Genomic DNA, 12,953 nt, shown 5'->3' with positions numbered 1-12,953 from the left:
TTTCCATCTTTGTTGCTTTTACCCTAGAGAAATATGAAAGTGCTTTTTTGAAAGGTCAGATGCCCTATTAAACTACTAACTACCTATTGACTGCTTCTGTTTCCAAGACCAAGCACTACCCTAGAAAATAATGGAAGTAAGATTTGGAGGGAAGGAGAGGATGGACTAGTGGTTTAGGTCAAGATTCCCAAAGAAGCCCCAAATAGGACTCGTTGTCTTACACAAATGTTCACAACCTCAGAAGGCTCCTCAATTTCTCACTCTTATTTCACATATCTAGTCAGTTGCCAAATCTTACAGATTTACCCTCATAACATATCTCCCATTGGTCCTATTTTTTTTATCACTCATGTGGCTACCAGTCCAATTCAGGACCTCATCACCTCTCATTTGGGCTATTGCAATAACTTCTTAACTTGTCTCTCTGTACCCAGTCTCTTTCCTTTATCCAGTCCTTCCTCCACACAAATGCCTCAGTGATATTAATAAAGCACAAATATGACCTTTCACTTCCCTGCTCAATAAACTGCAGTTGCTCCCTTATTACCTCAACCATCAACTACAAACTCCTCTGTTCAGCATCTGTAGCCCTTCACCATCTGGTTCCAACCTGCCTTTCCAATGTGATTGCATCATTTTATGTTCTCTACACATTATGTGAGCAGCTAGGTGGTACAGTGAATAGAATGCCAGACATGGAGTCTTCTCAAATCCGGCCTCAGACACTTACTAGCTGTGTGATTCTGGGCAAATCACTTAATCCTGTTTGCCTCAGTTTCCTCATCTGTAAAACGAGCTGAAGAAGGAAATGGCAAACCACTCCAGTATCTTTGCCAAGAAAACTTCAAATGGGGTCACAAAGAGTTGGACATGACTGAAAACGACTGAACAACGACAACTACTCATTATGTCATCTAACTAAACTGGTCTTCTCGCTTCTCCTTAAATACAAAAGAAATCCCTCCTTCATGCCATGGTACCAACTGTCCTTCATGCCTTAAATACATCCTTTCTTCACCTCTGCCTCTTATGATGTCTAGTTTTTTCAAAGCTCAGCTCAAATACTATCTGAAGTCTTTTTCTTCATCCTCTTAGCTACTATTGCCCACCTACCCCCACAAAAAATCACCTTATTTTTATTTTATTTATGCTTGTCTGTATCTGTGTATATGTATCCTCTCAGTAGAATGTAACTTTCTTATGGCCAAGGATTGTTTCAGACTTGTCATTGTATCACCAGTGTCCAAAATATTGCCTTGCACATAGTAGGCACTTTTAAAATACCTCTTGATTGATTGATTAATTGATTGAAATAGGGTTGAGGCTAGGAATAGTAATAGGGACAGGAATCCTGGATCATAAAATGATAAATTTAGAGCTGGAAAGAATTTTAGAGACCATCACATTTAACTCTCTCATTTTATAGATGAAACAGGAACAGAAAGGTAAAGTGATTCTCATATACTCAACAAGTGTGTGTGGAGAGGGAAGTATTTGAATTCATTTATTTTTCTGACTTTGCACCCAGAACCCCTTCCACTGACTGCACCAACCAGCTGCTGACATCAGTCCCAACCAGCTCAAGTCCCTATCTATATTTTAGTTACCTTCAAATAACAAATTGTGTTCTACAAACTTAACCGTTTACATGATTTTGCATCTTCTTTTTGTTTTCTTGGTCCTCACCCACCACCTCCTTGGGTTTCTAGTTAAATTCCTTTTTGAAAAGTTCCAACCTTTCCCTGTGAAATCAGGATTCATCCATATGCAGGCCATAATAACTGGGGGAATCAGCCCTCCTCTAGAGACGCCAGCTATACTCATTAGCTGGTGTTGAGAACTACGGTTCCAGCCTGAGGTGTAGGGAAGAATTAGTAGTTCTGGGACGGAGAGAAGTGAAAACTCAGGAATGTGTAAAACACAATCCATCATTTTGTTTAATAAATCAACTTCACTAAGCAGGATGAAGATGGGAGAGAGGGAATTCATTCAACAGATACAGGGTATCTTAAAAGTTTTGGTGACATTTTAAGCTTTAACATATCAAAACTGTGCTGAGACTTTTGGAACACCCCATATAACACCTACTATGCATCAGGCACTTTGTTAGGCACTGATGATACAAGTACAAAGGAAGAAACAATTCCTACTTGCAGTGAGTTTACACTCTAATAGAAGAGGCAATAAATATGCATAAAAATATATACAGCATAAACATGAAGTTAATAAATACAAATAAATACAAACTAGTTAAATACAAGATAGGCTGGGAGGAAGGGCACTAGCAGTTGAGTGGGATCAGGAAAGACTTCATGTGGAAGGAAGGAGAAAAGGAAGGAAGAAAGAGATGAAAGGAGAAAGAGAGGGAAGGAGAAAAAAAGGGAGGGAAAGAAAATGAAATAGAGGGGGGAAAGAAAGGAAAAAAGAAGAGAGGGAGGAAGAAAAGAAGTAAACAAGTATTAAGCACCTGCTATTTGCCAGATACTATGCTAAGAGCTTTACACATATCTCATTTGATCCTCACTTTTGCAGTTGAGGAAACTGAGGCCAAGGTTAAGTGATTTGCCCAAGGTCACACAGCTAGTAAGTGTCTGAGGCTGGATCTGAACTCAGATCTTCCTAAATCCAGACCCAGTCCTCTATCCACTGTGCCATTTAATGTGCCTAAAAGGTGACGCTTGAGCTGTCCCTAAAAGGACACAGGGATCTTTTAGGTAGAGGTGATCAGGGAGTTCATTCAAGCATGGGAAAAGCCAAGGCCAAGAGATAGGGAATGGAGTATCCTATATGGAGAACCCAGAGAAGGCCAATGTAGCCTGATGATAGAGTGTCCAAGAGGGTGTGTTACGTTGCTTGAAGTTGGAGAGATAGGTCAAGATTGGATTGGATTGCACTTTAAGTTTAAAAAGCAGAGTTAATATGTTATCCAACCTGGAGGCGATAGGAAGCCCTTGGATTTCACTGAGTAGGGGAGTTACATAAATTACTTGGTCAATAATTTGTGGGATGGATTGGAGTGGTGAAAGAGGCAGGGGGATCAACTAAGGGGCTTTTGCAACAATCTAGATGCAATTTGTATTTATTAATTTTATGTTTATGCTGTATGCCTGAACCAAGATTGGAGCTGAGAGAGTGAAGACATTGAGTGGGATGCCAGAGATGTTGTTCAGAGAGTGGCTGAACAGGTAAGAAATAGGTGAGGGTTTTAGTGAGTCAACAGTACGATGTTGCGGCAAAAATAGCTAATGCTATCTTAGATTGCATTAAAAGAAGCACAGTGCCCAAAACTAGGGATGCAATACTCAGTGCTTTGTCCTGGTCAGATCCCACCTGAAGTATTTTGTGCATTTCTGGGCATTGCATTTGAGGGATAATAATCATTCATATAGATTTAATCCAACAATTGTTAAGTACCTACTATGTGCCAGGCACTGTGCTACATGCTGGGATACAGGAAGAGGCAAAAGACACCTCCTGCCCTCAAGGAGCTTATAATCTAATGGGCAAGAAATAAAGGACTATAGAGGTCGTCAATTCAAAATCCTCTCCCACTTTTTTTTTTTTAACCAGAGGAAGAATGTGACGTCTTAGAGATGCAAAATATCTTATTTGAGGTCCCAAAGGTAAAGAGCAGAAGAACTGGGATTTAAATCCAGACCCTATAAATCCACATACACTATTCTTTTAACTGTATTCCACTACTCTAAAGTCCTTTTGTAAACAAGTTATTTTCTTCACAACAGCCCTGACATAAGCAGGATTTGTATCATTACCTCTATCTTACAGATAATAAAAATGATCCTCAGGAGGATGGCCTCAGTGGTGACACAAAGTCAGGATCTGAACCTTGGCCTCTATGACTACACCATTTTTACCTCACCAAATGTATATCCAGGGTGAAAAGGGAATTAGAAACCTTGTCACATAAGCATTGGCTGAGTGATATTTTAGCCTCTTAAAGAGAAGCCTTAGGTGAACATAATAGTTATCTTGAAGTATTTTAAGGGGTGTCTTATGAAGGGATTAGACTCCATCTATTTGGCCCTGGAAAGCAACCAGAAGCAATTGGTAGGAGCTGCAGAGAAATCAGTTTCAGCCATATAGAAACAAAACCTTCTGAATCATTTGAGTTCTTTGAAGGTGAATTGCGCAGCCTCAGGAGGTAGTGGGTACCTCTTCACTGGAAATCTTCGAGTGATTGGCCTTTGCAGAGGGGATTCAGTTCAGCCTTACCTAGGTTGGACTAGATCAGAGGTAGGGAACCTGCGGCCTTGAGGCCACATGTGGCTTTCTAGGTCCTTGGGCGCAGCCCTTTGACTGAATCCAAACTTCACAGAACAAATTTGTCCTGAAAAACTCGGACTCAGTCAAAAGGCCACACCTAAGGGTATAGAAAGCCACATGTAGCTTCGAGGCTGTAGGTTCTGCACCCGTGGACTAGATGATTTCTGAGAATTTTCCAATTCTAAGATTCTGTGAGAGTTGCTATCGGCTAAATGCACTGATATCTCCTACCAAGACTTTCCCTCACCTGGGTACATAATGGTCTGTAAATTTGTGTATGGTGGCTTTATAAGAGCATAGATTTCAATCTGTAAAGGCCATACCAATTTAACAAAAGAAACTAAGCATATTTAGGATGCCATCCTAACCCTTTGGGGTTAATATCAGACAGAACAACCACCATCTCCCATAAGATATTCTTTGGTGCCTTTGTAAAAGAATTAACATGTTTTGGGTCTTACAGGCCATTTGTACGTTTGTAGTCTTATTTATTCCATAAAGTATCTAGTGTTTACCCTAGCTATTAGGGAAATAGAGAGGTCAGACAGCAATGCAGTCTATGAGGGTCACTTAAGAGTTTGACTAGAAATGTGCATACCCTTTGATCCAGCAATAGCACTTCTAGGGCTATATCCCAAAAAGATCAAACAAATGGGAAAAGGACCCATATGTAAAAAAATATACATAGCAGCTCTTTTTGTGGTGGCAAAGAATTGGAAATTGAGAGGATGCCCATCAATTGGGGAATGGCTGAGCAAGTTGTGGTATATGAATGTAATGGAATACTATTGTGCTATAAGAAATGATGAACAGGCTGACTTCAGAAAAACCTGGAAAGACTTATATGGTCTGATGCTGAGTGAAGTGAGCAGAGCCAAGAGGACTTTGTACACAATAACAGCCACGTTATGCAATGACTAAGATTGTTAAACTGAATGTTTCTCAGCATTATGAGGATCTAAGACATTTTCAGAGGCCTTGGGATGGATAATGCTGTTCACATTCAAAGAAAGAACTATGGAAGTCGAATCGCTATCACTTATTTTTACCTTCTGTTGAGTTTTGTTTCATCTTTCTGATGGTTCCTCGTATTGGTTTTAATTTTTACTTACAACTTCACTAATGTGAAAATATGTTTAATGGGTATGTAAATGTAAAACCTATATCAGATTGTGCACTGTCTTGGGGAGGGTGGGGGGTAGGAAAAGGGAGAAAAATTTTCAACTCAAAAGCATATGGAAAAAATAAAAAAAATTAAAAAACAAACAAACAAAAAAAAAGAGTTTGACTAGAGATACTAAAAGGATTGGGAGATGTTCAGGCTGAACTCCCCTGCCTCCTGATACACTGATGCCAAGTTGGGAAGTATCTAAGAATTCTGCAACTGGATAAATAATATCAGCTTTTAGTTTTATTGATAAAATCATGGCCCCAGATGCTCCTATCCTATGTGAGAGTTAAGAGGAATGAAAAGATATTAATTGCTATGTTCTATTTGATAAAGAAAACCATAACTACTTGAATGGGGATTTAAAAAAATTTTAATTATAGAATGTAAACAATTCAAACATAAGGATTATTTCTTTTTATCTTTTCATTCCCTACCACAGTGCTTGGCACATAGTAGGAAATTTATAAATAAGTGTTGACTGATTGATTGAAAACACCAGTTGTCAAAAATGTATGTTTAGGTACCTGAAAATGACTCATTTCCATAACATCATTAGAAATGTAATTCAACATGCATTAAATAAGTACCTACTACACGCAAGGCATCTTATTAGGCACTGGGCATAAAAAAACAAAACATTCTTTTCCCTCAAGGAGTTTACATCCTACTGGGAAGGAGCAATATGACCTGTAATAATAATAATAATAATAATAATAATAATAATAATAATAATAATAATGACAATTAACATTTATATAGTGACTCAAGGTTTGCAAAGCAGTTTACATATTTTGTTTCATTTGTTCCTCACTATAATTCTGTGAAATTGTGCTATTATTTCATTTTTATTGATGAGGAAGTTGGAGTTAAAGAAGTTGCTGGGGTCACACACCTAATAAGTATCTAAAGAGTAATTTGAACCCAGATCCTAATACACAAATAAGTTTCTATAAAATAATTTCAAGAGGGAGAGAACAGAAACGGAGGCGGAGAGGCAGGGGAGAGAAAAAGACTCATGTGGAAGGTGCCACAGATGTACTTTAAAGAAAGCTGGGATGGTAAGAAGAGATTGCACCCCAACCAGGGGTGATCACCTGTACAAAGGTGTGGAAGTGGGAGGTGTAACCATGTATGGGAAGCAGCTAGCAGGCCAGTTTGACCAGGGAGTTCCATCAGGCTATCTAAAAACTTTTTCAGCCCAAATTTAGACCAGTCAGGGGCTTAGAAGGCATGGATAAAGAGCAATCTTTATTTCCAGCTACAAACTGACAGTGTTTCAGATAGCAAATGGCAGCACTAATAACTTAAGATACTTCTGCATTTGTGCTGGTTCAAACCATCACAATCCATTGACTTCAAATCTGTTTTCTTCTTACTTTTTGAACTGCTAAGAAGTCCCAAGAGTCTCAAAGGAAGTTTTGAGAGCTTCTGCATACTTACTGTTGCTAAGGAAACAACAGTTTTAATATCTGTGTGTCTGGGCTTTCAGACACTGTTTAAAGTCATTCATTTGTAAAGGAAAGCCTCTGGTAAACAGGTTGTTTCGGTGTGTGTAATGCTAGCTTTCTGAGGAGTTATTCCTCTACAACTTTTAAATGATAGTGTGTTTCTGAGTCTCTATTCTTTCTTAGCATTCACATGAGAATTTAGTACCCTATCTTAAATTGCACTGGTATTCTTTTGGTCCAAACAACCATAATTATCTCAGCACCTCAAACATTAGGCCCAATGGTTCTTAGTTAAGCAAAATATAAATGAGCCTGGAGATAAAGACCAAGACCACTGGCACTAAAAGCACTTGAAGACTATTAAAATCTCCAATAATTGCTAGCCACATAAAGACTTTTAACTGAAGTGTTCCTTCCCTCCCTATTGCCCCTGCCACCACTATAACATAGGCCTTAATTACCACTCTCTGGGACTGCTGCCATAGCTTCCTAATAGGCCTTCCTACTGCTCTCTTTTCCAATCAAGTCCTCAAACTGCTGCCAGATGAACCATCCTTAAATCCATCTCTGATCATGTTACAATGTTATTTAAAACACTGTTGAATAATATTCAAACTCATTTGCCTGGCATTCAAGGCTCTTTGCCATCTGCTACCATCTTACCTTTTCAGCTCTACCTTGCATGACTTTCCACCTTGTTCTCTATACTTTAATCGAACACAGATCTTAGTACTTTGTGTGTACCACCCTTAAACATGTATTATTGTGCATTAATCATGAGCTGCAATGTGGTAGAATGGCGAGAGGACTGGCTGGAGTCATGAAAACCTGATTTTGAGTCCTTCCTCTGATACGTATTAGCAATGGGATCAGCAGCAAGTCCTTTAACCTTTCAGAGTCCCAAGCAAAGCTCTAGGACTACTGGGCTTAGAGTTAGAGGATGTTGCTTTGAATCTTAACTCTGCCTTGTACTACTTGTGTGACTATGAGCAAGTTATTTAACTTTTCAGAGCCTTGATTTTCTCATCTGTAAAATTGGGAGGTTGGATTATACCTCTTCCATGCCTTCTAGCTCTAAATCGATCATGCTGTGATTCTAAGTTACAGAAAAGTCATTCATCTCTGTCCATGGGACGAATGTCCACAGTGGATATTCCCTCATACCAATAAAATGACAGACCTAGACCAAAGTTTTTTATGTGACAAACCTCCCCTACTAGACTGTAAGCTCTGTGAGAGTAGGAACTGTGTTTTATTTACCCTTTGTATTTCTCCCAGTGCCTTGCACAATGCTCTTCACATGATAGATGTTAAGTGCGGAGTTGAGTTCTGTGTTCAGGAGTGACAAAGAGGTGTGAGTTCATTGTCCACTCACTCCTATCCTCATATTAGCCCCAACTGTAGACCACCATTGCCCCTTAAGTTTCAGTATTGCCTGCTCTATTCCCTAAGGTTTGAACTCTTCTCTCACTCTCAAAACAATCTGAATTTATAGATCACTGCCTTACTTACACAGCAAGTCTAGAATTAGTCTTTAAGCTACCAGTAACTATTTGAGTTGACATAATACACTGAACCCTACTGTATCTCTCACTTTCTAATATTGTCAGGGGAGAGAACTTGGGTCCTTCCTGATCAGCCATTGTGGTCAAGTTAATTTTACTTAGCATTCAATTCTGGATGAAGATTTCCACCAGCACCACCACCACCCTGGCAAAGTCATCATGTGATACAGCAACACGGACTCATTTAACAGGATGGAATCAGAAATTATGAAATAAGCAGCAAAGAGGAAGTGAGGTCAAGGACTCAGGTTGAGAAGGTGGGACTTTGAGGAAGGGAGCCACAAAGAAACGATGCTATAGATTAGAACAAAGTAAGGTTGGTAGGCAAACTACTAGTAAAAGAGGGGAGGGAGTCTCTGTCTTTGCATGGGAAATAGCCTCTTTTGGAAAAATGGAGGGCATAGGGGAAGTGGAGTGATGGGAGGACATGTCTGTTTGACTATGCTGTTCACCTTTATTTCACTTAAATCTTCTTTTATTAAGAGACTTGAAAAGTTCAGTGAATTTTTATAGATCAATCAATGAGCAAGCATTTATTTAGCTCCTTTGACCACTGGAGAGTGGTAATTGTATGTATTGTACAAATACAGTAAATGAATTCCTATTCACAGGATTCCTCTCTCCTCCTTTCTGCTCCTTAGAATCATTACCAAGAATTCTGTCTGTCACTAGTCTTCCATTGGATACCTGTCTATCATGTAACCATGTTCCTGAAAAAAATGTTCTTCTCTCCTTTTGCATTTCAGAAACATCCAAGGAAGGGGAGCTCAACTCAATTCCCCTTCATCTAATCACTTCTCCCTTGGCTTCATCCAAACCAAGAGACCCAAATTCTCCATATAAGCCTTGTGTCACAGGTCCTGCTTGAGTAGATACAACTTCTTCTTTTCCAATTCTATTTATTTTATTCTGAACTTAAGAAATAAAAAAGCATTTCTGTAACATAGTAGAATTGGGGGGGGGAGATGATTGCACATGAAACTGCAAATCTATTACGTACAATTCGCTATTACCCTTAAATATATAATAAATTTATCATGTAACTTTCTTCTTTTTTCCTTTTTTCTTCCCTCACCTGCCCCCACGCTAGAGATGGCTACCATTAGACACAAATGTGTGTGTGTATGTAAAAGCATTCTATACATACTTCTATTTATCAATTCTTTCTCTGGATACAGATAGCATCTTTCTTCATAGGTCCTTTGTAGTTAATTTGGGCATTTGTAATAGTCAACATGACTTAGTCACATCCTTTGACCTCTTCTTGTTTTCTCAACATCACAGGGATATTAGTGGAGCTTATGGGCTGTCTATTAGTTGATTAACTCTTCCCTGACTACATAATTAGCTCACCATTTTTACCCATATATTTCTATTATGACATACATTAATCTACTTCTTCAAAATTCCTTATTTGCAATATGTTGCTACCGTCTCAGATCCACCAGGCACCTATCCACACTGTTTTTGGGTGAGCCTCAATTTCAGTTCTTCAGAGACAACAGTGTTCCATGACTCACAGCCAAGGTTGTGCGGGAGCCAACTAAACCACTAGCTGATTGCTAAATATTCAGGATGAGCATTTATACCTCAAAAATTGCCAAATGGGACACACTGGGGCTTGATCTATTGTTTTACTGATTGACTAAACTCAAGAAAGTGATGAAGAAAATATTAATAAGGGGAAAAAATTTAAGATGTTATGCATATATTTTATTTATTTATTTTTAGACAACAAGCTATACATTTACCAGCATACCTACTCCTGCTCACAGCAGATGGCAGGTCTTTTAATCCAACTAACAGAAAATACAAAAACAACCAAAAGGACTCATAGTAGCACATAAATTATTGATAGGATTCCCCTGCCTTCTCCAGTCAGTCACCATCTTTCTCCAGGGTCTGTTCAATTCACCAAAATCACCCTCCCACAGAAGGGTAACAAACTTATGGTTACTCCAGGGACAACCACCCATTATTCTGTTGGGTTCTTATTTCAACCCAGAGATCCATATAGACATCCAACTTTATAATGTTAAACTGAGGATTTGAACATCCTTATCTCATGAAGGAAAACAAACTACAAAGACAATCAGACCTGCACTAAACAAATAATCCTTCACGTCCCCCTATCGTGGCTTCATCCTCTTGCCTCTCCTCTAGCTATGTATGTTTGTTCGGATGATGACAGGGGAAGGGCATTGTGTAGGGGCAGGGAAGGAAGGAGGGAGGAAAGGGAGAGAGAGATTGGTTTTCCAAAAGGTTGGTGCTCCTCAATATCTCCCTTTTCTCTCCAGTGCTTTTGAATTTAGCATTGCTAGAGAAAGGCAAATCTAAAACAAGTACTTTCTGGGAATTCCCCTTTTATCTCTAGAAGGTCGGATTTCAGAAATCTTCAACTTATTATCTAGAAGGATAGCCTGAGATTTGCCCTACCCAGAAACTCCCTACTTTTTCCCTAAAAGGACTGAGAAACTCTCACTTCTTGATTTACGTATCCTGGGACCACATGCAACTACCACGTCTCTCTCGCTACATGTCCAGGGTTGGGTCCAGGTCCTCAGTGTCCAAGAATTCAGTATCCAGCAACTAGTCTGCCAGTCCACATGGATAAGAATATGCAAAAACCTCATGTGCCTCTGCCCCAAAGCAGCCATTATTGAAGGGAAGAGAGAAGGGGGAGAAAGCTCCTCACCCCACCCAGATCTATTCCTAAACTGCTTCTTCTCTCAGGCTCCCTGGAGGATGAGGGGAGGAGTGAAGGAGGAGTAAAGAGAGGCCTACTCTGCAACTAACCCTCATTTTATAATCCATCCTTCTGTATCAAACTAAGCCAGTAAATGTATTCCCAGATGATCCATACCAAGTTGCAAATGGGTCAAATGGGAACTTCCAAAACCTTTATGGATAAATGAAATCAGACTTACTACCCTATAATTCATCAAGTTGATTAACAAATTCCCCTAGTTAACCTCCAATGTTTAAATATTTATATTACATTTTAAATATATTCATTCATTGTTTTAATGAGTTACTATCATGTCTGCTGTACATCATAGGTATTTGGTATTTATTGAATTGAATTATGTTCACCCTCTACTTACATCATCAATGGCAGAATAAGAAGGGAAAGAGCTATCCATGCTTAAACCCAAGAAAGAAGATTGATTGATGAGCCTCCTGAGTTGAAGGCCTAAGAGCAACCCTTTTTAAAAAATCTTAATTTAACTATATTCTTATCGGATGATACCTAAATGATTAGGATATGAAAGTGTCCAACGAATTCATAGTTCATAAAATTTCCATTTGTATCTTAAGATATATTAAAACTAGATCTAAACAGAAATTGACCTCTTCTCTCCCCTCTTCCTAGAGCAAAGAAGCCAGTAATTCAGTAATAATATCTTGATTCTGAAATAGGAATTTAACAAAAAAAAGGAACCTGGTCATTTGTTTTATTTCATCCTTTTTCTTTTTCTCTCCTTTCCATGATTTAAAAGCAGGAAGGCAAAGGAGAGGCAGTCTGAAATCTAATCCCTGGCACCCCACAGTTACCAGGAATCAAATCATCTCCACCCAAAGTGTCTCCACTAATAGTTAGCATCTTGAGAATAGCTACCTTTCCAATTGCCACCTGGGAATGGTTCTTGTTTCTAGTTTTTTCTCAACAACCTGTTTTTTAAACAACCTGGAATTTATTCTAGATGATAATTTTGTGTTTCTTGTTTCAGATGGTTACACCACTGATGACATTGAATTTTACTGGAATGGAGGAGAAAGTGCAGTATCAGGGGTTAACAATATTGAATTGCCTCAGTTTTCAATTGTGGATTACAAGATGGTTTCAAAGAAGGTGGAATTCACAACAGGTAAGAACATCACTACCAAATGAATGCAAAAACAGTGGGAGAGGAGAGGAGTCTTGAGAAGGGAGGAGATGGCCCAAGACTGCTCATAATCTGATTCTCTTTCTTTTACACTCAGGGGCATATCCACGGTTGTCACTGAGTTTTCGGCTTAAAAGAAACATTGGTTACTTCATTTTGCAAACTTACATGCCTTCAACACTGATTACAATTCTGTCCTGGGTATCTTTTTGGATCAACTATGATGCATCTGCAGCCAGAGTGGCACTAGGTAATGTGTTTTCAAACTAGCAAAATGTTAATGTGCTCTGAGTTTAAACCAACCAACCTATTGTAGCAAGTATAAGCTCACAATTTTCTTACTGTGAAGACTTTCCAAATAATTAGAATTGCACAGCTAATCATGAAAACATACTAGATCACAGTCAAATGCTTCTAAGTCAAAATAATTTTCTGAAATATCACACACAAATTAGCTTTTTGAAGACTTTAAACAATTGCTTATATACAGATTCTGAGAGCATGTCTATTTTTTAAATACGCTGTTTCATTTTTATTCCTACATGCCATATTGGAGAGCATTTACCTGGCTTCATTCTCAAAATAATTTGAGGGTGAA

The 12,953-nt window shown here is 38.7% G+C and overlaps 1 protein-coding gene across 1 annotated transcript in view; it reads left to right on the top strand.

Moving 5' to 3' along the window:
• GABRB1 (gamma-aminobutyric acid type A receptor subunit beta1) overlaps window positions 1–12,953 on the top strand; it is a 431,291-nt gene that overhangs the window by 402,704 nt on the left and 15,634 nt on the right. The window contains exons 6-7 of the mRNA XM_020990626.2: window positions 12,200–12,337; window positions 12,453–12,605. Of these exons, the coding sequence (XP_020846285.1) occupies window positions 12,200–12,337; window positions 12,453–12,605 (291 nt within the window). The remainder of the gene's footprint in view (window positions 1–12,199; window positions 12,338–12,452; window positions 12,606–12,953) is intronic.

The sequence above is a fragment of the Phascolarctos cinereus genome, unplaced genomic scaffold (assembly GCF_003287225.1).
Source record: "Phascolarctos cinereus isolate Bilbo 61053 unplaced genomic scaffold, phaCin_HiC Scaffold_9;HRSCAF=440, whole genome shotgun sequence".
Lineage (NCBI taxonomy): Eukaryota > Metazoa > Chordata > Mammalia > Diprotodontia > Phascolarctidae > Phascolarctos > Phascolarctos cinereus.
Note: the sequence above shows the minus strand (reverse complement) of the source record. Positions and strands in the feature narration are given on the sequence as shown.